This window comes from Mustelus asterias, unplaced genomic scaffold (genome assembly GCF_964213995.1).
Source record: "Mustelus asterias unplaced genomic scaffold, sMusAst1.hap1.1 HAP1_SCAFFOLD_1028, whole genome shotgun sequence".
Lineage (NCBI taxonomy): Eukaryota > Metazoa > Chordata > Chondrichthyes > Carcharhiniformes > Triakidae > Mustelus > Mustelus asterias.
In genome coordinates this window covers 54,832-82,437 of record NW_027590973.1, presented here as the reverse complement: position 1 = coordinate 82,437, position 27,606 = coordinate 54,832, and the positions used below count along the sequence as shown (strand labels likewise).

Here is a 27,606-nt window from a genome sequence, read left to right as displayed (position 1 = left end):
GGAGTAAACAGGCTTGGAGGGCCGAAGGGCCTGTTTCCTGTGCTGTACTGTTCTTTGTTGTTAAACAGATGTAGTGACTGGGTTTAGCTCAGTTGGCTGGATGCAGGGCGACACTAACAAGCACGGGTTCAATTCCCAAACCGGCTGAGGTTATTCATGAATGGCCACCTTCTCAACCTTGCCCCTTGCCTGAGGTGTGGTGATCCTCAGGTTAAATCACCACCAATCACAGCCTATGGTCATCTGGGACTATGGCAACTTGACCTAACAGTGTGTGATGAGATGTAAACACAGTAAGAAGTTTAACAACACCAGGTTAAAGTCCAACAGGTTTATTTGGTAGCAAAAGCCACACAAGCTTTTGGAGCTCCAAGCCCCTTCTTCAGGACTCACCCCCCCCCCCCCCCCCCCCATACCTGGCCATCTGTTATTTGTTCTTCAAGCTGCTACTTGTTGGAGTTTCTACATTCTCCCTCCCTTCAGTCTGTTGACTCTAAACATTAACTCTGTTTCTCTCCTGATAGATGCTCCCAGACCCGCTGAGCTTTTCCAGCATCCTGTATTTCAGCTTCTTTGCATGTTGTCTGTGCCTGTCCAGGACGTATCTGAGTTACTGGAACTGCGTTCAGATTCCATCCCCTGTAAACCTCACCTACATTGGGGAAATGATTACTGTCCGGACATGCTTACTGAATTAAACATCCTTTCACTCTACCACACATCTACTTCCTTCTAATTGACAAATGGGAAACACCATTTATGGATTACAACAACAATATATTCCCTTAGAAAAGAAAAGCGCAGCAAGTACGAGTACAAAATATAATGGTAATTAGAGCACGAAAAGTCTAAGGAATTTGTTAACCTTTGTGATATTACCATTGATTCTGGCATTGATTGGGTAAAGTTCTGTCTTTGGCAAATCCTGCTAGTTTTCATCCTCTTATATTATCTGTGTTATCCAAATAATTATACAATGTGATGCAGCTCAAAACGCATTTTGAATCTGATTACTTGGCCGCATGCCAGAACTGAAGTGAGGAACCTTTACATAGATATAATAATACTTCATTGATGTTCACATTGCTGCCTCTAATAATACTAATAAACTCATTAAGTACGCTAGAGATTTATAAAAACATGTCTGCACAGATACAAACCCAATTTCCATAACTCCACCAATTGACCATTCAGGTAAACGACTAATCTTTAGATTAAAATATGTTTCCCTTTAAGTCATTTGGACAAAAAGCAAGCAAATTAACTTTCCCTAACATGAGGAATTGTCCTTGGGACCTTGTCACTATGGGTCAGTCACTGCCCTAACTAATCAAGTATCTGATATAAAACCGACCTTAACATACTGCAGAATGTGTACACTCGTGAAATGCTTTCAGCTGCACATTGATAATTATTAAAAGTCAGCTTGACCCATTGCACTTTGTTCTTCAATCGGCAATGGTAAAAATTGCAGACTTTTGGTCTATTTATGTAGTATCAATTTCATCAGTTGCTTTTCTTGTCCTTTGGCCAAACTAGTGAAGCAACAACTCTAGCCCAGGGTCACATGAAGCGCCCAATTTTCAAACATCGCTGCGAGTGGTCAGCATTATCCATTTGAAGCAGAGGTTTTGGGGTGTGGACATAGCTGACAAGGCAGCATTTATTCCCATCCGTAATCGCCCTTGTGAGCCTGTTGTTAGTGAATCTTCACACACGCACACCGCTTTTTCCTTCGGGGAATATTGGGGAAGTGGTGGAAGGATTCCTGAACTGAATATCAGTCCGTTGAATCATGTTATGAACGCTCCATCCATGGCCAAAAAATCCTAGCATTGGACTTGAACCCGGAGCTTCTGGTCCAGAGGTAGGGGCGCTATCGCTGTACCACAAAATCACCTCTAGGATGGCGGTGAGCCACTGCCTTGAACGCTGCTCGAATGCGCATGTGGCGTAAGTACAAAAATTTAGACTGCAGAATATTTGAGGTTGCAACCTGACATTTAAATCTGGCAGCCTGCCTTCTGTGTGAATGAATCCTGCTCTGGAGTTGAGCACCTGAATTTACACAGCTTCCTGCAAGTCAGTCATGCTTAACGGCTCGCTCCAATTCCATGCTACATGTAGAGGATTAAAATTTTCCTTGACTGACAGATACTACTTCATTGGATTCCTGCACCATGGTGCAGTGTGGAGTACTACAGAGCCACACAGGCTGTGCAGGTCCTATGTCCTGATTTGTACTGCAGTGGCTGATCTCTGCTTCAATGACAGTGGTTCACTGTCGAGCTTCTTGTCCTTTTCTCAGGAGGGTGGTGCACTTTATCCCGATTGAGAAGAGTGCATGGACATTGGAATGGCACTTAACCAATTAGCAGACATTAACAGCGGCATTTTACAGCCTTGCTCAAGTGAGACCGGAAAACCCCGCTTGAGGTCAATGGACATTTCCGGTGTCTACCCCTCGCCCGCTCCAATTCGCGGCAGACGGGGTGGGAGAATTCCGGTGTAAATCTCTGTGTGCCCCAGTTCGTTCATTCATCTTTGAGCCAGAAGATTGTGAGCTAAAGCTCTATGATAAGAATTGATTGCAAGATCACAGCGAGCATTAGGACAGCACTGAGGGATTGCTGCATTGCTATAGGATGCTGTCTTTCAGTTGACATAAGAACAGGAGTAGGCCATCTAGCCCCTCGAGCCTGCCCCGCCATTCAATAAGATCATGGCTGATCTGATAGTGGTTTAGTTCCACTTACCCGCCTGCTCCCCATAACCCTTAATTCCCTTATTGATCAGAAATCTATCTACCTGTGACTTAAACACATTTAACGAGGTAGCCTCCACTGCTTCAATGGGCAGAGAATTCCAGAGATTCACTACCCTCTGAGAGAAGAAATTCCTCCTCAACTCTGTCCTAAACTGACACCCCCTTATTTTGAGGCTGTGTCCTCTAGTTCTTGTTTCCTTTCTAAGTGGAAAGAATCTCTCTGCTTCTACCCTGTCTAGTCCCTTCATTATCTTATATGTCTCTATAAGATCTCCGCTCAACCTTCTAAACTCCAACGAGTACAGGCCCAATCTACTCAATCTCTCCTCATAAGCTAACCCCCTCATCTCCGGTATCAACCTGGTGAACCTTCTCTGTACTCCCTCCAAGGCCAATATATCCTTCCGCAAATAAGGGGACCAAAATTGCGCACAAAATTGACCTATTAAACCAAGACACTAACTGCCTGTCAATTGAAATTAAAAGATCCCATGTCACTGTTAGTATCAGAATGGCAACTGTGGCTCACCTCTGAGTCACAAGGTTCTGGGTTTGAGTCTCACACTGTGATTTAGGTACAAAAATCAAAGCTGATGTTCCAGTGTAGTACTGAGAGAGTGCTGCACTGTTGGAGGTGCCATCTTTCAGATGCAATGTTAAACTGAGGTTGTGTCTGCTAGCTTGTAAAAGATGTATAAGATCCCATGGCAATATTTCAAAGATCATTGGTGTTCTCCCCGCTGCCCTGGCCAATATTTATCCGTCAATCAACATTTCAAAACCAGATTATCTGGTTATGATCATATTGTTGTTTGTGGGAGTTTCCTGTGTGTAAATTGGCTGATGAGTTTATTACATTGCAGCGGTAATAACACCTCCAGTCTACCTCATTGGCTGACACTTTGTGATATCTGGTGATTGTGAAAAGTGCTAGAAAATGCAAATCTTTCTTCTTCCTGTTTGAAAAAAAGCAGAAAGTTCTCCCAGGTGTTCTGGCCAAACGTCCCTTTCTCAGTCAACAACCTCCAAAACAGATTCATTGGTCATTCATTGGCTTGGCTATTTTTGGGGTCTTGCTGGTTAGCATTTTTTACGACAATACAGGAACTCTGGAGGACCTGGCTGACTTTATAAATGCAAGTTTTCTGTTGCTGTCTTTATTCAAATGGAAATACAGCCTATTAGAAAACAAAATATGTATCTGGTTAGAGTGCCTATTTGTAAAGGTGAAAAAGGATTTGGATGTATTTACTGGCTGTTTACAAAGTCACTGATCATGGTGATGCTTTCAATTCCAAGGATGCATTTTGAGTGTTGTATTCGAAATGATGACTTGAGTCGCAGTTGGTCATTTTGTATTCCAAAGGTAATGGAGAGCCTTTTTAATTATCCTCATTAATCTTGATATCAGCTTCCTGAAGAGGCTCATCAGCGAAATCTATTTACATTGGTGGAAATAAGATTGAACATCTGATCAAGGGCCCTTAAATAATGAAACTGAGGTCTTTTATTCCAAAGCGCTAAAGCTAGTGGGTAACAAAGGTTAAACCAGAAGGAGAAAGAGAGAGAGAGTAACTCACCAAATTATAATTGAACTCGGATGGATGCAAAGGTTTGGTTTTAAAACTTAGGAGACTGCAGGAGGAAGAGGAAACTAGATGTGGCCAGAATTCAACAAGTTGGAGATCCTGAAAAAGAAGATCTTGAGTGAATGCGGTTGTGCTGAACCTTGATTTCAACACTGTAGGCATGTAAGGAGGAGCAGTCTGAGTTGGCGGTTCTGATGGCCAATGATCACTTTAGAATTGATGAATAGTATTGATTAAACTAGAGCCAAGAGAAATGTGAGAAGGAAGCAAATGACAGCGTGGAAAGAGTGGGTGTGACAAGGTAAGTATAGATGGAGTGGGTGTAGATGCAGGCAGGCTGGGAGGGCTGTGGGAGGAAGCGAGTGTGGGTGTGGAAAGGAGTGGGTCTGGGTCGTTTTCTGTGTGCATTTAATCAAATTCTCCTTTTCATATCTGAAATATGGGAGCAGTAACCTGGTTTCTGAGGTACTTTGACTGTCAGTAATACTGTGTAATACACACTGATGCATTGTGTTGGTGATCTCATTACTGTACTATCTTGTGCCTCTATAACATTGCTGTTTGTTCTTGATATAATTTTGAAATCTTTCAATGAACAGATAAAGAAGCACATTCGCAGCTTCCATTCTGAGAAGATTTATCAATGTACAGAATGTGACAAGGCCTTCTGCCGGCCAGACAAGCTCCGACTACACATGCTGAGACACTCTGACCGCAAAGATTTCCTCTGCTCCACTTGTGGCAAGCAGTTCAAAGTAAGTGTCTCCAGAATACTGTCCACAGCGCTCACTCTTAGCAATTGTTTGTGTGTCTACACATGTGTGATTATGTAGTTAGGTCTTTCATAGAGTGGTCCACAATAAATCTGATGATGCGATATAAGAAGAGCCGCATTGTACAACACCCAGTCTATTGGCTACACTAGAGCCTTCAAATTCAGAAATATGGTGAAATAAAAGTAACTGCTTCATGTAAGATCAGTCTCAGGCCACTCAAAATGACACTGTTAGTTGGTCAAGATGTTTGCCTAAAATCAAGTGTCACAAAGCGTGTGTACATTACAAGGTTATTAGGTCATAATGAGGTTATTATAGAACCCAGTGCGTCCTCCATGACATTACTAAGGGGTTGAAGGGGAGACAGGATGTGAGAGTGGTATTTTGATGAGATATGAAAGGATTTACAATGCTGGGGAAATAGTTTCAATGGATAAAGAAACATTTTGTAGATTAATGTTTGTAGCATTGCTTGCAAGAGATCACAGTGTACAGTCAGTATTGTGTGTGTTTGTGACATCCATGTATTTCTAACTCCTGCTCCTGAATCTTTGTCACTCTTGGGGATTTTTTTTACCTTTTTGTTGTGAGGAGAATTCTCCTTTGCATTGCCAACTTCTTTCCACTGCTGTGTCCATTTACAGCCCCCGCCTTCCTGACCTCCCATTCCCCCCTTGCTCCTGTCCCAGTTGCTACTGCAAATCCCCTCTTTAGGACACGGAAGGGTGGGTGGGGGCATTAAACCCCTCTGGCTTGTTCTCAATCTACATTACTCTCACCTCCGCCCTTTTCCAGATAAAGCTTTAACTGATGATTTCGATATTCCTTGCAAGTTTCTCTCCTTTCTATCTTTTATTAACCCTCACTTCCTGTTTTTCACCCTTTTCTGTTCTTTGCATCCTTCCCGTTTATCAAAATCTCTGCTTTTTTTTTGTAGTTTTATATGCTTCTCCTTTACAGTAGCACAGTGGTTAGCACTGCTGCCTCACAGCGCTAGGGACCCGAGTTCGATTCCAGCCTTGGGTGACTGTCTGTCTGTGTGGAGTTTGCACGTTCTCCCCGTGTCTGCGTGGGTTTCCTCCGGGTGCTGCGCTTTCCTCCCACACTCCAAAGATGTGCAGGTTAGATGGATTTGCCATGGTAAATGCGTGGAGTTACGGGGATATGGTGGCAGGAAGGGTGGCGGGGGGTGAGGAGGGTGAGATGCTCTTTTAGAGAGTTGGTGCAGACCCGATGGGCCGAATGGCCTCTTTCTGCACTGCAGGGACTGTATAGTTATCTTTTACCTCTTTTGGTTCTCCATGGTTCATTCTTGCCAAGTTAGGGGATAATATTAGTTTCTCCCACCAATCATAAATCACTTTACCCATGAACAGATTTCACAGTAACAGTGCAGGAGGTGAGTGCTCGGGATTTATGTTTTAAAATCTCTGCTTTTTCACCTGCAAGAAAACTGGAGCCAATGGAAATAAAAATTGGCAACAGACTGGCTCCAATCTTGCTGGGCGTCCCACTGCGTTATCACCGAGGTGTGCAGTTACAACATGACAAATGAGTGTTTATATTGCAAACATTGCCATTACGCGTGTTTATTTAGGCAATTTCAATCATAACTGACAGCAAAGCTTTATCACAAATTATAGTGATGGCATTTACACAGGGGGAACATGTACGTAAAGCTTGTAATTATTACCTCTGTAACTAGGCGTCAGGCTTTGAGGTAGTACATCGGTACATTGATATTTTTCTCGCCCTTCTCAGTGGTTCCCATAGAGGGTGAGAGCAGGAGGAAGCCACTCAGTGACTGATCTGTGTCCTAGCTCCATTGACTCGCATTGACTCCATATCCCTGCCAAGTAAAAATCTGTTGGTCTCTGGGACAGAGTTCCATACTTGTCTACACAGGCAGTTCCATACTCCCTTTGAATGAAAAGGTGTTTCCTGATCTCTATTTGAATGATTTGACTCTGATTTTTAAGGTTGTGTCCTTTGTTCTAGACTCCTGCACCAGAGGCTGAAGTTTCTTTCCACCTACCCTATCAGCTCCTCTCTTTCAGAAGCTCTCATGGTGTTTTTAGTCCTAATATCCCAATAAATGACCATGGTCCCGAATAGTGTTCCCTAGAAATCGGGAGTGTGCCATGCAGGGAGCTAACCGTCTGTACACAGTCTGGGGTAGACGATGGCCGAGTGGTATTATCACCAGGCTATTAACCCAGAAACTCAGCTAATGTTCTGGGGACCCGGGTTCGAATCCCGCCACGGCGGATGGTGGAATTTGAATTCAATTTTTAAAATCTGGATTAAGAACCTACTGATGACCATGAAACCATTGCGGATTGTTGGAAAAACCCATCTGGTTCACTATCAGCCTTTACTGGGTCTGGTCTGCATGAGACTCCAGAGCCACAGCAATGTGGGTGACTCTCAACTGCCCTCCAAGAGCAACTAGAGATGGGCAATAAATGCTGGCCCAGCCAGTGAAGCCCATATCTCACGAATGAATAAAAAAGACAAGCAATGTTCCTTTAAGATGCACACAGCCTGACTGGACCAGAGACTGCGTAGTGCAACAAGCATATACACTCAGCAAACCAAAATCCGATGGGACATTAAGCTTGTGTGTTTATTTACCGCTTGGTTACTCTAATCCATTACAATATCACATGATTTTTGAATGTACACTTCACCAGTGACCCAGGCCTTAAATCAATACTTGGTTTATTTTAATAAGGACTGTACGGTATGAGAAAGTACATCGCATTAACTCTCAAACTTCACTCTGCACAAACTAACAATATCCTCATGTTGCAGTTTCCAGGCTGCCTGAGGTCTTCCTGTAGGTGGAACCTGACTCCCTCTGCTGGTCACATCGCGACCTGATTTACCTGGAACCTGGCTGACTGGGAGCTGTCAGAATCCCTCGCAGGGGCAAAGGAACAGGGCAGGAAATGCCCTTCACTCTCCTCGGGAACAGGCAGGGGGCACCCTGCCCTCCCTCAGAGAAGAGGGAGGGGAGAAGCTCCCCACCATTCCTGGGCGTCAAAGACTCGGAGAACTCCCCCCAGAAACAGGTGGGAGGGGAGGCTTCCTCCCCTCCCTGGGGAATGAGCCAGATCCGGGGTTCCCAGTCCTCCCTGGCCAGGAGACCATTTACCAGTGGTCGTCAGAGCTGTCAGTCCACAGCTGGAAACTGAGCAGCTGCCTGACAAATTCAGTTTAGACTTTGTTAAATTGTCAGAGAACAAAATACAATTGTGAAATACTGCTTCCTACTTAAAATATTAAACGCACAGTTAACTAAAACTTTCAACATTGAATTGCCCTCAAAACTTTCACTTGTGAAGACCAGCAAGCAATGTACTGTGCCGGGATTCTCTACCCATCACCGGGAATGCCGGAATACAGCAGCAAGCCCCAGCACTGATCCTTCAGCTCCCTCATGTGCTGGCTCCAGGGTGAAGAGTGGAAATGAATTATTTAACACCGGTAAATGGACTGTTCTGTCAAACTGGGTTCAAGCAAATATTTTCTGATATGAAGGTTGTGCATTCACCTGCTTGTCCACTTCACTGAACTCGTCTGTTGATCTGTGTTGTCTGTTTTGTTGATAGAGGAAGGACAAGTTGAAAGAACACATGCAGCGGATGCACAATCCTGAACGGGAGGCCAAGAATGCCGGCCGCATCCACAAGTCCAAACCTTTCAAACCCAAGATCCCCTCCACTGACTACGAGAGCTTCATGTTTAAGTGCCGTGCCTGCATGATGGGCTTTCGAAGGCGTGGGATGCTGGTCAGTAACATTCTATCAGGACTTGCTGTGTAAAACTGTGTAACCCGACACCTGCTGTTGTGGTTAGTTCTGTAATTTTCTCCTTCGGGGTAACATATCCCTAAAGCTGGGACTGTCCTGACGGGCATCATAGAACATACGAATTAAGAGCAGGAGTAGGCCCCTCAAGTCTGCCCCACCATCCAATACAATGGCTAATTATAACCTCAACCCAGCATTCTTGCTTATCCCAATAACCTTACACCCCCGAGCTTATCAGAACTGCACCAGTTAGGTATCAAATAACAGAATCATGCTTTTGCAATATATTTTATGAGTATTATGATTGTAATATTGGCAGAATCGAATCTGCCTGAAATTCCGATGTTTCCCAGTGATTATCCCCTGTCTAATCTGTTTATCCAGAAACCGATGTCGTGCTCAAGGATCGGAACGTAACTGACATCACACCACCATTAGAAAGAGAATCGGAATATCCCAGGGGAAAAAACAAGCCTGGGAGTTTAATACTTGTGTAAATTATTGGAAGGAGATGGAGGCAGTGAATGCGGTTTCTGGGTGGGAGAGGCTGCCTGCTGAAGATTCTAGATTCTTTAGGAAAAATCCCACGCCCACTGTTAAGGGGAGGTTTGGATGTGATGCATCCACACCAGGGCTTTATGAGCAAGGTGAGGTAGGATGGAACAGGAGCAAAAGCAAAATACTGTAGATGCTGAAATACAAACAGCAAATGCTGGAAATATTCAGCAGGTCAAGCAGCCTCTATGGAGAAAGGTTAGAAATGTCCAGGATTTGAGCAAGTGAAAGGGGAGAGAAGACTGGAAAAAGGGATGGTCGAGGCAAGAGATTGAATAACGAACCTGCATAGATAGATTGCACATTCCAGAATGTTAGACCTGGTCTTCAGAAAATACAGGGATAACCCTGGTCTCCAGGATTATCCCTGGAGTGCAGACTACGATAAAGGTGCATCGTCTTTTTTCTCATGATGCCTGTTCTGTTTTCCAGGTGAATCATTTGTCAAAAAGACACCCTGACATCAGGATAGACGACGTGCCAGAGTTAACATTGCCCATCATTAAACCCAACAGAGACTATTATTGTCAGTACTGTGACAAGGTAAGAATGGACAGGTGTGACCATCGAACCATCAAATCCCTACAGTGCAGAAGGAGGCCATTTGACCCATCACGTCTGCATCAACTCTCTGAAAGAACATCTTACCTAGGCCCACCTCCCGCCCTATCCCCAGGGGCAACTCGGCATGGCCAGTCACCTAACCTGCACATCTTTGGACACTGTGCGACAGTTTAGCATGGCCAATCCACCTAAGCAATATGTAAATAGTCCAACTCGGGAAGGGACCATACTAGACCTGCTATTGGGGAATTTGCCCAGCCAGGTGATTGAAGTTTCAATGGTGGACCATTTTGGGAATAGTGACCATAATTCCATAAATTTTAAGTTATTTATGGATAAGGATAAGAGTAGTCCTCAGGTAAAAGTACTAAACTGGGGGAAGGCTAACGACGACAATATTAGACACGGACTGGGGAGGGTAGATGGTGAGTCTGGGGTACGCTGATATTCTAGAGCATGTTATTAGCGATAGGCAGCATGGCTTTCTGCGGGGGAGGTCGTGTCTCACAAACTTGATTGAGTTTTTTGAGGAAATGACAAAGAGGATTGACAAGGGCAGGGTGGTGGATGCTGTGCACATAGACTTGAGCAAGGCCAATGACAAAGGCCCTCATGGCAGGCTGATAGAGAAAGTGAAGTCACATGGGATCCGTGGTGAGCTGGTAAGATGGATACAGAACGAGCTTGGTCATAGAAGATAGAGAGTAGTGGTGGAAGGATGTTTTTCTGACTGGAGATCTGAGATCAGTGGTATTCCGCAGGGATCGGTGCTGGGACCTCTGTTGTTTGTAGTATATATAAATGATCTGGAGGAGACTGTAGATGGTCTGGTTAGTAGGTTTGCGGATGGCAAAGGTTGGGGGAACTGCGGATAGTGAGGAAGATTGCCAGAGGATAGAACAGGATGTAGATAGGCTGGAGACTTGGGCAGAGAAATGGCAGATGGCATTTAATCCAGAAAAATGTGAGGTGATTATTTTGGAAGGTCTAATGCAGGAGGGAAGTATACAGTAAATAACACATAGCCCTTAGAAGCATTAACATAAAGAGGGATCTAGACATAAAAGGTCCACAGTTCCATGAAAGTGGTAACACAAGTGGATAAGGTGGTCAAGAAGGTGCATGGCTTGCCTTCATCGGTCAGGGCATAGAGTATAAAAATTGGCACGTCATGTTGCAGCTGTATAGAATTTGAGTTAGGCTATATTTGGAATATTGCGTACAGTTCTGGTCGCCACACTACCAGAAGGATGCAGAGACTTTGGAGAGGTTACAGAAAAGGTTTACCAGGATGTTGCCTGGTTTGGAGGGTACCAGCTATGAGGAGAGATTGGACAAACTTCGTTTGTTTTCACTTGAACGTCGGAGGCCGAGGGGGCAACAAAAGGTGATAATATTATGAGAGGTATGGATGGAACGGATAGTCAGAGTCTTTTTCCCAGGATAGAAATGTCAATTACTAGGGGACATAGGTTTAAGGTAAAAGGGGGAAAGTTTAAAGGAGATGTGAACGGCAAGGTTTTTACACAGAAGGTGGTAAGAGCCTGGAATGTGCTGCAGAGGAGGTGGTAGAAGCAGATACAATAGCAATGTTTAAAAGGCATCTTGACAGATACCTGAATAGGCCCCCCGCCCCACCCATCCCCCCCACCCACCCACCCACCACCACCACCACCACGGGGTGGGTGCTCGGACCGCCCCCTGTCCCTGGGGTCTGCCCGGTCTGACCCCTGTCCCTGGGGTCTGTCCTGAGTCCCCCACGACTGAGAGATGCTGACTGATGTTAGCCTGTAGCTCTGCGACTGCCTTATTGGAGGCTCCTTCACAAGTCAAGTTTCTTCAGACCGAAGCTGTTGGCTGCAGTTGTTTGTTGGAAGAGAAATGTTTTGGAAGATACCTGTGGTATTAATTTAGAATTTATGATGTACAGGTGTACAAGAGTGCCAGTAAACGAAAAGCCCACATCCTGAAAAACCACCCAGGAGCTGAGCTTCCTCCGAGTATCCGCAAATTGCGACCTGCAGCCCCAGGGGAGCCTGACCCAATGCTGAGCACACACACACAGCTGAAAGGTACCATCGCCACACTCCCTGTCTGCTGCCCACACTGCTGTAAACAGTACAGCAGCAAGGTAAGTGTTCTCAGTGTCATGAATCATAGAATCATAAAAACCCTACAGTGCACAAAGAGGCCATTTGGCCCATCGAGTCTGCACCGACCACAATCCCACCCAGACCCTACCCCCTCAGCCCTACATAGTTACCCACTAATCCCTCTAACCTACGCATCTCAGGACACGAAGGGACAATTTTAGCATGGCCAATCAACCTAACCCGCACATCTTTGGACTGTGGGAGGAAACCGGAGCACCCGGAGGAAACCCACGCAGACACGAGGAGAATGTGCAAACTCCACACAGACAGTGCCCCGAGCCGGGAATCGAACCCAGGTCCCTGGAGCTGTGAAGCAGCAGTGCTAACCACTGTGCTACCGTGCCGCCCATGATTCTGGGGATAACTGACAACTCGTACATACTTTAAAATCAATGCTAGTGTATCACTTACTGATGGTCACTGAGGGTGCGGTTCTGTCGCTCTGAAGCTGTGATAGCTTCAGATGTAAAGATCACTTGCCGACCTTGACAAGCTTTTTCTTTTTATTGATAATTTGGGGAAAACAGGAAAGAGACAATCATTTTGAGTAGAATGAAACAAAAAAAAAAAGCAGCAAAGCAACTCAGAAGTATTCAAAGTGCTATTTAGAAGGCTGGAGCATGACCAAGGAAGCAGGAGAAGCAATCTGTAACTGGAAGCTTTCACCCTGGAGAAAGGTGTGTAGGGATGGGTGTGGATGGGTACTCCATGGGTCAGAGTGGGCACACTTTGCCAAACATGCCTCCTAATGCAAGCCATGCCAGTTGTAAGCCTGACTTGAGAAGGTAAAGAGGAGCTTCTCCATTCCGAGGGCAGATTCACTTTGTCACGTGGTATAGTGAACAAAGAACAGGAGATTGGTTCCAGTCTGTTTTCATGTTCTGTTCATTTTATTGCTTTAAACACCAGAGTATAGAGATTGATTGCAATGGCAGCAGGGTCCGATCTTTAAAAAGAAATCAAACAACAGGATCCAATGTGCAAATGAATCTTTACTGAGTTCCTGATTCACCACAAAAATGAGAGTACCTCATACTCCAGCTTCAGTATGACTGCAACTCATAACAGTGTACTCACAACTCTAATAATAATCCTACCTTTGATCTCTACATTTCACACATCATCACATTAAATCACAATCAAAAGATACACAGAAATGACATCACCAGTCAGGAAAATGCACTTGGCCCATTTCAATCTCTGTTACCATGGTTATATGGTTCACTTAATCAGTTCCGATCACTATTATTATTGTAAACACAGTGACTGGGCCATCATCGCCTGGCATGAATTACCTTTACCCATTCCTTCAGCTCTTCATCCTTACCTGCTTCACAATATATCCCCCTTCAGCAGAAAGCTGCTGTAACTCACAAAGAGCCCCAGACATTAGGGTGTGTAGGTACTGTGAATCCACATTACCACACCATCAAACTGCTGAACCCTACACATAACTTCAAATTATCGACTGGGGAGGGGGATCTAAAGCCAAGGTCCAGGCGTGATTAAAGGTATTGGGATTCACATGAAACAGAAGTGAACAGGAAGCGAGAGGACCAAAGGGAAGGGGATTTACACATGGAGCTGTAGTACGACAAGAAGAGGTTGTTTCAGTTTTTAACCAAAGAAAAAGATACTGTCAATTCACAGTGACAGAGGTCTTGAGAAAGTGGACAGACTGAAAATGATTAAAGAGGAGGTATCCGATTAGAAAGGCTGGCTGTACTTAAAGTTGTGATGTGGGGATGCCAGCGTTGGACTGGGGTAAACACAGTGAGAAGTCTCACAACACCAGGTTAAAGTCCAACAGGTTTATTTGGTAGCACAAACCACAAGCTTTCGGAGCGCCGCTCCTTCATCAGGTGAGTGGTGATGAAGGAGCGGTGCTCCAAAAGCTAGTGGCTTGTGTGGTGTTGTGAGACTTCTTACTGTGTACTTAAAGTTGACAGGATTAGGTACATCTTTAGGGTATTGAGAGAAGCGAGGGTGGAAATTGCAGAGGCACTGGCTACGATTTTCCAATCCTCCTTAGACTTAGGTGGAGCCAGAGGATGACAGAATTTCAAATGTTAGCCCTTGTTCAAAAAAGGGATGCAAGAATAAGCTTGACAACAACCGACCTACCAGTGATGCCAATATTCCATTAAAGAGTAAAAAAAAAAGTTGAATAACGACTTTGCTTAATTACTTGCAGCGCGGGAAGAGGTTAAAAGGTTAGGCATTTCAAGAAAACTGATATTGAATTTGGGTCAGGGACTGACAAAATTAATGTAAACACAATAATTAATGAAGAAAATCCTGGTACCAGAGGAAACTGGGTTGGCACTGAAGAAAATCAAGTTGCACAGCAAATGGGGGTAGTGTGGGGGAATGTTACAGATTGGATTGCTCCAAAGCGAGTCGGTGTGGACTTAATAGATCAAATTACCGCTTCCTGTGTCAGAATGACTTTTGGCTAAAGAGTGAAAAATCTCCAAGACTTGGCAGTCTCTGCCCCAGAGTTTTAATGGATGTCGGAGAGAACATTGAGGATGTCCTAACGATAATCTTCCAATGTTTTCTAGAATGTTTCTTTTAGATTGGAAACTTGTGCGTGTCACTCCTCTGAACAGTAATGTAGGAAATCCAGGGAACTGTAGAGCAGTCTAACATCCATCCTCAGAAATTACTGAAGGATAGGGTGAGGAAAGATTGGTCTGGACTTGTGAAAGGCAGGTGGTGAGTTAAATCTGACTCTCCTGATTTACATTGGTTGGATTGTTACATTTTTCCTGCCTTGGGAAGATTTACCGTTCCCCTGGTGGGATTCCAGCCTCAACCTGCACAGGGGCAGATTACATTTGCAACAATGTGAGGGCTGAATGAGGACGATGATTTCTGTCCTGAATAACTGCATTTGTTCTGTCTCCAGGCAAAAATGGTGCAACATATCCGCAAAAAGCACACAGACGTTCTCCAAGAGAATCCGAATGCACTGCAGACTCTTCCTCCACAAACACCTATTGTGGCCACTGTTATCAGTGCAGCACCAACTGTCGTGAACACAGATGGCTCTACTGGAGACACAATTGTGGTGAGGACAAGACACATGTCCTTGATGCTAATTTGGGACGACCAGATAATTCACATCAAACAGACAGAGAGAAAGGAAGAGAGACTCAGACGGAGGGGCAGAGGCAGGGAGTGGTGGCGATAGAGAGAGACACCAGCAGCCAGACACAGAAACAAAGTGAGAAGTGCAGAGGCAGACACTGAATAAGAGGCATAGAGGGAGAAGTGTTGAGGCAGACAGATAAACAGAGACGGAGAGAAACAGGCAACAGCTGCAGAGACAGACTGAGATACACAGGCAGCCAAACATTTAGCTCATTCCCTCTGAGAAAATGGCAGTGGGTGGGTTTCTGTCAAAACCGTCAATTAAAAGCACCTTTCGTATAAATTAGAAATCACTGTACAGTCCTTTCCTCACCTAGACCTGGTACCATTTGCAAACCCAACCTGTTGTAATCCCCTGGGGAAACTGGTGAGATGTTGAGTAAGACAAATGCATCAACCATTTGACAAAAGTTTTCAGCTGGAAATTAATGAAGAACAAATCCAATTGTTCAGCTTCATTGCCAGGTCCTGGAGGGGCGAAAACCCCAGACTACACCACGGTAGTCCATCAGTCAAAGACATTGCTATTTAGGTCAGGCAGTCCCGTAGTCAGCTGGGGTACTACCACTAATCTCAATGCTCAAAAAATAGTTTAAATTAGTAGTAGAAAGCAGAAGTATGCTTTTGTAGCTATTAAGTGAATACAGGATAAGGTTTGGGAATGCATGATAGCACTTTCTGTGTAATCCCCTTTCCACTAGGACACAACAGCCCAGCAGACGTCAGGGAGGGAAGTTCTGTATGTTTGAGATATTTTTCATTAGCCACTGTGGGGGAAAAATGCATTACTTGTTAAGGCTGCTCACTCACTGGGATTGAGAAAGCTTGGCAATACATTCAGCACAATTTACTGTGGATTCCCACATAAAGTTACAACAGCTTTGAGTTACAGCACACACTCAGTACAGCAGTCTGCTGTAGCTCATGCTCACTGCAGGTGGGTAGTGTAAAAAACTTATCATCTTTGGGAAATATTAACTTTTAAAAAGAAATTCAAACTCCCAGTTATTAGCTGAAAAAGTTAAGCCACGGGATTTCATGTTTTAAACAAAAACTTTTATGATACAAGAATTAAACAAAACAAAATACTACTCATTTAAAATCTCTCTCGTAGGCACTTGGATTTTTAAACCCTAAAATCTCAGAAGATCGCTTTCCATTCCATTTTTAATTCCATCTGAGTTCCCCGAAATGTTACAGGATCTTGAGGGTTCCTTCATTTCTTCTAAGACCAAACCAAGGTGTGCCACAGCACCTGGGAATTTATTTTGATTGTCCTCAGTTTTGTTGCTTTTATCCAAGGCATGGATTTCTTGAAATCTTTCCACTTGCATTTGGCCAGATTCTGTCCTGATTGTGGACACCCCAGCCCGAGCATGGGGCCTCACTGCTTTTTTTGGTCAGTTAGAAAGACCTTTGTCTCTCGTAAATCTTTGCCACTGGTCTGAACTGCTTCCAAGCACCCACTGCTGACAGCCTCTTTCTCTCTCTCTCTCTCTCTGCTGTGACTGTGATAAAACACAGTTGCACCCAATGCAAAAGGGTACCTTTCCCTGGAACCTGTCGCCATGGCAGCGTTGCACCCCTGGCATGTCCCAGTTTGTAGTCAGTGGACTTGAAACGTTAACTGTGTTTTTCTCTCTCCACAAATGCTGCCAGACCTGCAAAGTTTATTCAGCATTTTCTGTTTTTATTTCCTCAGACTTGCTGTTTTATGGCCCTCACTCTTTTAACTCTGACCTTGTGTGTACACATTTGATGCATCAAGTGCCTTGGGTGATCTGGGAACTTCTGAATCACAGAGTTTCAATTTAATTTAATTTCCACAAATTTAAAAGTTACATTCTGAAAAAATGAATCGTGAAATGAAATGTTTTCACAAGGCGAATTGAATTTTCTCTTTCACACAGGCAACTGATCTGCTGACCCAGGCAATGAGCGAGTTGTCACAGACACTGACAACAGATTACCGCCCACCTCAAGGAGATTATCAGCGCGTGCAGTACATTCCTGTCTCTCAACACCTCCAATCAGTTCAGGGACAGCAGCCTCAACACATCCAACTCCAGGTGGTACAGGTGGCACAGGTGGGTTAGGGTTAGGGTATGCATGTATGCTCAAAATAATTAAGAGGACCGGCCTTTAACACAGATGGTAAATACTAAGCAAAAGCTATGGGTGTGGAAAACCTGGGTGGGCAGGACTGAAAACATAGTGAAAGGAAGGAAGGAATGCAGGAACAGGAGTGGGCCATTCAGCCCCCTGAGCCTGTTCCACGATTTAATTAGGTCATGGCTAATCTTATCTTAATGTAAGCACTTGCTTTGGTCTTTATAATCTTTATTACTCATGCTGATTATCATCCTTCAGCCTCTGTTTCTAAATTTTCAATTAATGCCAGCCTCGTTAGCTTTTTGGGTTATTTAGTTTCAGATTTCCATCACCCTTTGTGTGAAGAAGTGCTTCTTGTCATCATCCCTGGCCGATCTAGTTCTAACTCTTAATGTTATGCTTCCTTATTCCAGATGTTCCCACTAAAGGAAATAATTTCTCTCTATGACCTATCGTATAATTCATCTTCAATACTGCTTAATCTTCTATACTCGAGCAAATATCAGCCAAGTCTCTGCAATCTGTAACCATTTTAGCTCTGATATTAACCTGAGAATTTGCACTTTACTCCCTCCAAAATATCCTCCAGGCCAATTTACCCTCCTCAAGGTGTGGTATCCAGAACTGAACTCGAAATGAGGTCTGACCAGATGTAACTGTGACATAGTGGGAATGCCACTGGACTGGCAATCAAGATCCCAGGCTAAAAGTCTGGGTTCAAATCCCACCACAGCAGCTGGTGGAATTCAAGTTCAGTTAATAATCCAGGGATTGAGAGCGGGTTTCAGTGATGGTGACCATGAAACTATCACATTGAAGTCTCATTGGTTTTGCCCACTCACTCGATCTCAAAATGTCACTTTGCAACTTTCTGTTTGCACACTGTCTGTGTGGAGTGGGGCGGCGCGGTAGCACAGTGGTTAGCACTGCTGCTTCACAGCTCCAGGGTCCCGGGTTCGATTCCCGGCTCGGGTCACTGTCTGTGTGGAGTTTGCACATTCTCCTCGTGTCTGTGTGGGTTTCCTCCGGGTGCTCCGGTTTCCTCCCACAGTCCAAAGATGTGCGGGTTAGGTTGATTGGCCAGGTTAAAAATTGCCCCTTAGAGTCCTGGGATGCGTAGGTTAGAGGGATTAGCGGGTAAATATGTGGGGTGGGATTGTGGTCGGTGCAGACTCGATGGGCCGAATGGCCTCCTTCTGCACTGTAGGGTTTCTATGATTTCTATGACATAGATGCTGCCAAACTTGGATATAAGACTTTCCATTCCTTCATCCAAGTCATTTATAAACATAGTGACAAGTTGAGGCAAATTCTTAGAGAACCTCACTAGTCATCTGCCAAATTGAGTGTCTATTGTCCCTACACATAGGCCCATCTTCCAATTGAATTAGCGGTGAACTTACCCACATCAGCCGCTGTGGAATGTCAGGGCTCAGATGAAGTCCCAACATGCACAGTACTTAAGTGGGAAGTAGGCCTCTCTGTGGATTCCTGCAACACTAAATCCACCAGTGTAAAATTGGGCGAGATGTCCTGAACTTGCCCAGAAATTTACTCCAGAATACTTGCTGTTAATCACTGACGTAGGACCAGAGTTGAGAGCGGTTAACAGCAGAAACTGTATTGGGAAGGCCTCAAAGTGTATTTAAAATAAACTAGCTCAACAATTAACACTCTGCTCACCCACCTATCTCCTGCCCACCCACAAAAGGCATCCCTTCCATTGATGACCTCAAAGGAAGTTTGGTTTTTGTACTCCTCACCTCCGAGTGCTTCTCATGGTATCTGAGTACACTCAGATAGCCACTTCACCAGTGGCAGAATCCTGCAGCCGGGATTGGGAAACCCCTTATCTCCAGCAGACGAAGGGAAGGTTTCACTGTGGTCAGCAGTGTGTACCTTGAAATCACCGCTGCCTGGAACATCTGGGCCATTGTCTCCTTCCAACCAGTTCCCCGTTATTGACCAACAAGGAGAAGGATCTCTTTTGAAGTGGCTCCTAGTTGATGTGCCAGGCTCATGAATGAGATCCAGATGGGAAAATCCACCAGTGTGAGCTGGGGATGGTCCTCATCAGCTACAGATAAATCTGCAAGCCCTGATCAATATGATCCTGATTAGACAAACTAAGGGTAGGTCAGCAAAGTTCTACTCTGATGAGTTGTCCATGGATATTTGGGTACTGGATTGCAGCTGATTGGTGTGTGTGGCTTGGTTAGCTCAGTTAGCTGGATGTCTGGAGTGTAATGCAGAATGATGCTAATGGTGTGGGTTCAATCCTCGTATGGGCTGTGCTAGTTGATGGAGTCATGATGTGGAGATGCCGGCGTTGGACTGGGGTAAACACAGTAAGAAGTTTAACAACACCAGGTTAAAGTCCAACAGGTTTATTTGGTAGCAAAAGCCACACAAGCTTTCGGAGCTCTGAGCCCCTTCTTCAGGTGAGTGGGAATTCTGTTCACAAACAGAGCTTATAAAGACACAGACTCAATTTACATGAATAATGGTTGGAATGCGAATACTTACAACTAATCAAGTCTTTAAGAAGCGAAACAATGTGAGTTGATGGAGACCAGACTCCTCGCCTTGCCCCATGCTTGCAGAGTGGTGCTCCTCAAGCTACATAAGTAATCGTCTCTCTCTAATGGAGGGAGAGAGATGCCAATGGTTCTTTGTGGACTCGGGCTAACTACTTAATTACTTATTGGATTGCATCCATGGGGCTCTTACTTTCAAAATAAAATCTGCCATTTTGCCTTTGTATAAGACTTTGGTTAGGCCCATGTCCTTCTTCATTCCCCCTCGTGGTCCGGGATATTGAGGCTTTGAAAAAAGTTCAGAAAAGGGTCACAAGAATAATTCCCAGTTTGAAGTACCTGAGCTACCCAGGGAGGCTTGAAGAAATGAGCTTGTATACTTTGGGAAGCTTAGACTCAAGCAAATTGAATGAGGTCTGTAAAATAATGAAGGGATTAGACTATGTGCACGCTGATATTATACCAGTTAGTTTATGGAGGATCCGGGTTTATGTGTATAAATGATGGGAGGAAAGAAATAAGTTCAATGTGTTTGTCCCAGAGAATAGCAGAAGACTTGCTGGTGTGTTGGGTGAATGTTGATTCACTGTGTACCTTTCACAAGAGAGCTGGATCAGTTTCTACCGAGAGTGACGAATACATCACAGGCAGCAAATGATAAAAGTCACGGTCCATGTGGTCTCCTGGACTAGTTTTAATGCCTATAAGGATTAGAAAGGCATTTTCCAGGTTTTATTCCTTTATTGGTCTTGGTTTTGTGATATTATTTAACACCTTTCTAGAGGACCAAATGACACCTGGAGTAGGGCATCTCTTTGTGTGCTGTGTAAGGATCACAACTGTATAAGCAGTCTAGGGTAGACTAGTCGATCTTTCCCTGTTCATGTGCAGTCTTTGCTGTTGAAAGTCTAAGTGCTGTGCATTTGAGTGAAGTATATCCCTATGCCGATAAAACATGCAATCCACATCATGACAACCGTACTTTACCAATGTGAATTTCTCAATATCTTATTCTAGAAACCCCTTCTCAGGATGGTTTCTGCAGGTGTCAGACACCGGTTTATTCCTTTCACACTAAGGCAATAGCTCTGACGACAGGTTGGTATCCGTGCTGTTTTAAGTTCAGTGGAACAGGTTGGCATCCCTCTCCCCACAGCAGAGGGAGTTTGACCCTACTTCTAATGGGAATGGGACTGTGCCTAACTGCCCTTTGGCCCCTCTGTATGTGGACATGCTGTGATCCAGAGCTTTGTAGCTGGTAGGTTCTTAACAAAAGACTTGTGCTCCTCACTGGAGTTGTATAGCGAGATCTGTTGATGCTGGGACATGGTCAGTGTTCTGTAAATTTATTCACCAATTTTCCTCAAATTCTTCAATGCTTTTATTTTTTTCTGTTTGCTGAAAGCTGTGGAATGAAGTGATTTAGACTGAATATAACTGCCAAAAGAGTGCAGCTACTACTGTAGATATCTTCCTATACGCACTTGGAGTATTGCGTACACTTCTAGTCGCCGCATTATAGGAAAGATGTGGAAGTGTTGGAAAGGGTGCAGAGGAGATTTACCAGGATGTTGCCTGGTATGGTGGGAAGATCGTATGAGGAAAGGCTGAGGGACTTGAGGTTGTTTTCGTTAGAGAGAAAAAGGTTAAGAGGTGACTTAATAGAGGCATACAAGATGATCAGAGGATTAGATAGGGTGGATAGTGAGAGCCTTTTTCCTCGGGTGGTGTTGGCTAACACGAGGGGACATAGCTTTAAATTGAGGGGTGAGAGATATAGGACAGATGCTAGAGGTAGGCTCTTTACTCAGAGAGTAGTAAGGGCGTGGAATGCCCTGCCTGCAGCAGTCGTGGACCTGTCAACATTAAAAGCATTCAAATGGTTATTGGATAAACATATGGATGATATTGGAATAGTGTAGATTAGAGGGGCTTTAGATTGGTTTCACTGGTCGGCGCAACATCGAGGGCCGAAGGGCCTGTACTGCGCTGTAATGTTCTATGTTCTATGTAAACCCATCTTCAGTTGAGCTTGTTTTAAGATGAAAATTTTACCAGGGAAACAAATAAGAACTAGGGGCAGAGTAGACGGTTCAGTCCACGAGCCTCCTGCTCTATTCACCAGGATCACGGTTAATCTTCTGCCTTCAGTAATTGACAAGCTATCTCAATAATTTTCTTGGGGCTGCCTCGATGATTCAGAGAGTTTATCCAGTAAAGATGGGAGGCAGCCTACGTGAGATGAGCTTGCTGGAGTGTCAGTATGTTTGTTACAGTCAGGCCCGAGTCTCTGGCTGGATGGGGTGTATCTGTGATGGGGTTTGGGCTCCTCTCTGGCCAGACACCCAGCAGCACTGTTAATGCCTACGGCCCAACATCTTCCCACCTGTATTCAGGAGTTGGTGCGTTCAGATCAGAAAGTGGAAAAAAGAGGATGTTGTTTTAGATTGTGAATTGTCAGTGTTGTTATGAAGTGATGCTGAAGTGATTGTGAGACTGTTAATCCCTCCTGCTGTGTCCGTTTCATTTCAGGCCTCCTCCCCACAGCAGAACCAGCATTCCACTGTGGATGTCAGCCAGCTGCACGATCCTCATGCCTTCGCACAGCACTCTGTTCAGGTCCAGCATGTACAAGTGTCGGATCAGTCCAGCGCCATGGCCCCCACTGGTTCCCAGGTAACTGATCGGGACAGAGCACAATTGACTTACTGCAGGCCAAATGGAGAATGTTGAGGCAAGGAAAGGATTTACTGCTCTAGAATACCCACCCTCCCCACACTCCGCGAGCAAACCAGCCCCAGACCCCATCCCTGGGAAAGTCGATCACCTGAGAAGCTGGGTTTTGTCTCCTATCTGACCTCCTTTCCTCTCGTGCTCTTTATTAGTCAAGCCTTTGTTTCCCAAGGTTTCGCTTTGTTCCCTTGCACATGATTTCAAATTGTACAAATTTTACTTCAGATATTTCTAGTTCCTCTGTTGGTCCAGATCCTGAAGCAAAATGTCCACTGAATACTCTGAATATGCTTTGTGCAGTAAATGCTCACCTGTCTTTTCGGGATGAGCACAGTAAATGTGATTCATAAACAAGATTGACGTAGAGAAGGACAAGGTATTGGAGGTGTTGGCAGCCTTAAAAGTGGATAAATCCCCAGATCCAGATGAATTGTGCCCTAGGCTGCTGTGGGAGACAAGGGAGAGATTGCAGGGGCTCTGACCTAAATTTTCAATCCCTCTCTGGCCACGGGGGAGGTGCCAGATGACTGGAGAGCAGCTAATGTGCTTCCGCTATTTAAGAAGGGTTGTAGAGATAAACCAGGGAACTACAGTCCAGTGAGTCTCACGTCAGTGGTAGGGAAACTATTAGAGAAACTTCTGAAGAAGAGCATCTATCTCCACTTGGAGAGGGAAAGCTTGTCAGCATGGCTTCAACTGAGGGAGGTCATACCCAACAAATTTGATTGAATTTTTTGAGGAGGTGACCAGGTGTGTAGACAAGGCAAGTGCAGTCGATGTAGTTTATACGGATTTCAGCAAAGCCTTTGATAAGACCCCATATGGGAGACTTGTAAAGGAGGTAAATTCACAGGGGATTCAGGGTAATTTGATAAAGTGGATTCAAAATTGACTCAGTTGTAGGAGACAGAGGATGATGACAGAAGGCTGCTTTAGTGACTGGAAGCCAGTGTCCAGTGGCGTACTACAGTGATCTGTGTTGGTCCCCTATTATTCGTCATTTATAGAAATGACATTGATGACTATGAGGGGGGGGGGTAGGATTAGTAAATTTGCGGATGACACAAAGATTGGACGGGTGGTTAACAGTGAGGCAGAGTGTCTTGGGCTACAAGAAGATATAGATGGAATGGTCAAATGGGCAGATAAGTGGCAGATGGAATTTAACCCTGAAAAGTGCGAGTTGATACACTTTGGAAGGAGTAATTTGACAAGAAAGTACTCATGAATGGTAGGACACTAGAAAGTTCTGTGGAATGAAGGGACCTTGCCGTGTTTGTTCACAGATCTCTGAAAGCAGAAAAGTATGTTAATAGGATGGTGAGAAAGCATATGGGACACTTGCCTTTATCAATTGAGGCATAGATTACAAAACAGGGAAGTCATGTTGGAGTTATATAGAACTTTGGTGAGGCCACAGTTAGAGTACTGTGTGCAGTTCTGGTCGCCACATTATCGGAAGGATGTGATTGCACTGGAGGGGGTGCAGAGGAGATTCACCAGGATGCTGCCAGGGATGAAACATTTAAGTTATGAAGAACGGTTGCGTAGGCTTGGGTTGTTTTCTTTGGAGCAGAGAAGACTGAGGAGCGACCTGATCGAGGTGTACAGGATTATGAGAGACATGGACAGGGTGGATAAGGAGCAGCTGTTCCCCTTCGTTGAAGGATCAGTCACAAGGGGACATAGGTTCAAGGTGAGGGGCAGGAGGTTTGGGGGGATGTGAGGAAAAACATTTTTACCCAGAGGGTGGTGACGGTCTGGAATGCGCTGCCTGAGTGGGTGATGGAGGCAGGTTGCCTCACATCCTTTAAAAAGTATCTGGATGAACATTCAGGGCTATGGGCCAAGTGCTGGCAGGTGGATTAGGTGGGAGTTCAGGTGTTTCTAATGTGTCAGAGAGACTCGATGGGCCGAAGGGCCTCTTCTGCGCTGTATGATTCTATGAATGAATTTATGAAGAGTGCTAGTGTTATCTACCCACATTAACCAATGGTGCATCCTTCATGCCTGGAGTTGCCATTGCAACTCTCGTTTTCCCAGGAACAATGAATATTAAAGTATTTAAAAATAATCCGACACTTTCAGACATCCTCAATGGGTGATAAGGTGCTGGCTAAATACAAGTTCTATTTTCTTTTATTTTCCAGCTCCACTAGCTTAGGTCATTACAAGTTTTGTTAGATTCAGCTTTATCCTTCCTTTGTCCCATGGGGTATGTTTTGCTTGTCTTTGTGGCTGGATCATTAGTACAATTACCCATATAACATAAAACCTCCACATTCTGAATCTGCTCAGGGAGCGTGAAATGCCACATTCCAGGAGCGTAGTTTCAGTTACGCAAAGCCTTACCCCGAATTAATGCAAAACCTTGTATTTCTGGAGCACTTTTCAGACGCAGCATTCAATGTAAAGCCTGTCAAGGACTTGCAAATGTCATGAGCTGAACCATCAGTTCGACTGGTTGAAGGAATGAATGTCACTGTGAAAACTTGTTGTCCTTCGGATAGTGCTGTGAAATCTTTAGCGTCTTGACAAGGATTGTTTGAACATCTAGTCTGAAAGGTAGCAACTCCGACAGAGCAATGCTGGAATGCCAGCCTAGATAATGGTTCGGGGAGTTGAATCTTTCAGAGCCAGGCTGTGTCCTGGTATCTGATGTATAGGAACTAGAATGTCTTTACCAGAAACTATTAACCTAGATTTAGCCTGAGACATTTGGACATTTTGCCCCATGCAAACAAACATAGAAATCATAGAAGTCATAGAAACCCTACAGTGCAGAAGGAGGCCATTCGGCCCATCGAGTCTGCACCGACCACAATCCCACCCAGGCCCTACCCCCACATATTTACCCACTAATCTACGCATCCCAGGATTCTAAGGGGCAATTTTTAACCTGGCCAATCAACCTAACCCGCACATCTTTGGATGTGGGAGGAATTGGTAGGGCTAGGGAACCGTGGTGCACCAAAAAAGTTTCTTTGTTGGTTAAAAAGAAAAAGGAGGCTTATGTTCGGATGAGACGTGAGCACTCGGGTAGTGCACTAGAAAGCTTTAGATTGGCTAAGAGGGAGTTGAAGAGCGAGCTTAGAAGGGCTAAAAGGGGACATGAGAAGACTTTGGCGGATAGGGTTAAAGAGAATCCTAAGGCGTTCTATAGGTATGTCAAGAACAGAAGGTTGGTTAGGGCAAGTTTAGGGCCAGTTATAGATGGCAGAGGGAAGTTATGTGTGGAACCGGAGGAGATTGGTGAAGCATTGAACCAATATTTCTCTTCGGTGTTCACGCAAGGGGACATGAATATAGCTGAGGAGGACACTGGGTTGCAAGGGAGTAGAATAGACAGTATTACAGTTGATAAGGAGGATGTGCAGGATATTCTGGAGGGTCTGAAAATAGATAAATCCCCTGGTCCGGTTGGGATTTATCCAAGGATTCTCTGGGAGGCAAGAGAAGTGATTGCAGAGCCTCTGGCTCTGATCTTCAGGTCGTCGTTGGCCTCTGGTATAGTACCAGAAGATTGGAGGTTAGCGAATGTTGTCCCATTGTTTAAGAAGGGGAACAGAGACTTCCCCGGGAATTATAGACCGGTGAGTCTCACTTCTGTTGTCGGCAAGATGTTGGAAAAAATTATAAGGGATAGGATTTATAGTTATTTGGAGAGTAATGAATTGATAGGTGATAGTCAGCATGGTTTTGTGGCAGGTAGGTCGTGCCTTACTAACCTTATTGAGTTTTTTGAGAAAGTGACCAAGGAGGTGGATGGGGGCAAGGCAGTGGACGTGGTATATATGGATTTTAGTAAGGCGTTTGATAAGGTTCACCATGGTAGGCTTCTGCAGAAAATGCAGATGTATGGGATTGGGGGTGATCTAGGAAATTGGATCAGGAATTGGCTAGCGGATAGGAAACAGAGGGTGGTGGTTGATAGTAAATATTCATCATGGAGTGCGGTTACAAGTGGTGTACCTCAGGGATCTGTTTTGGGGCCACTGCTGTTTGTAATATTTATTAATGATCTGGATGAGGGTATAGTTGGGTGGATTAGCAAATTTGCTGATGACACCAAAGTCGGTGGTGTGGTAGACAGTGAGGAAGGGTGTCGTAGTTTGCAGGAAGACTTAGACAGGTTGCAAAGTTGGGCCGAGAGGTGGCGGATGGAGTTTAATGCGGAGAAGTGTGAGGTAATTCACTTTGGTAGGAATAACAGATGTGTTGAGTATAGGGCTAACGGGAGGACTTTGAATAGTGTGGAGGAGCAGAGGGATCTAGGTGTATGTGTGCATAGATCCCTGAAAGTTGGGAATCAAGTAGATAAGGTTGTTAAGAAGGCTTATGGTGTCTTGGCGTTTATTGGTAGGGGGATTGAATTTAGGAGTCGTAGCGTTATGTTGCAACTGTACACAACTCTGGTGCGGCCGCACTTGGAGTACTGTGTGCAGTTCTGGTCCCCACATTACAGGAAGGATGTGGAGGCTTTGGAGAGGGTGCAGAGGAGGTTTACCAGGATGTTGCCTGGTATGGAGGGGAGATCCTATGTGGAGAGGCTGAGGGATTTGGGATTGTTTTCGCTGGAAAGGCGGCGGCTAAGAGGGGATCTTATTGAAACATATAAGATGATTAGAGGTTTAGATAGGGTGGATAGTGATAGCCTTTTTCCTCTGATGGAGAAATCCAGCACGAGGGGGCATGGCTTTAAATTGAGGGGGGGTAGTTATAGAACCGATGTCAGGGGTAGGTTCTTTACCCAGAGGGTGGTGAGGGATTGGAATGCCCTGCCAGCATCAGTAGTAAATGCGCCTAGTTTGGGGGCGTTTAAGAGATCCGTAGATAGGTTCATGGACGA

General features: G+C 44.7%; 1 protein-coding gene across 1 annotated transcript in view; it reads left to right on the top strand.

Annotated features, from left to right (window-relative positions):
• prdm10 (PR domain containing 10) overlaps positions 1–27,606 on the top strand; it is a gene marked incomplete at its 5' end in the record, with an annotated part of 101,856 nt that overhangs the window by 51,569 nt on the left and 22,681 nt on the right. The window contains 7 exons of the mRNA XM_078205846.1: positions 4,956–5,111; positions 8,747–8,926; positions 9,935–10,045; positions 11,997–12,197; positions 15,131–15,292; positions 17,286–17,462; positions 22,557–22,700. Coding sequence (XP_078061972.1) covers positions 4,956–5,111; positions 8,747–8,926; positions 9,935–10,045; positions 11,997–12,197; positions 15,131–15,292; positions 17,286–17,462; positions 22,557–22,700 — 1,131 coding nt within the window. The remainder of the gene's footprint in view (positions 1–4,955; positions 5,112–8,746; positions 8,927–9,934; positions 10,046–11,996; positions 12,198–15,130; positions 15,293–17,285; positions 17,463–22,556; positions 22,701–27,606) is intronic.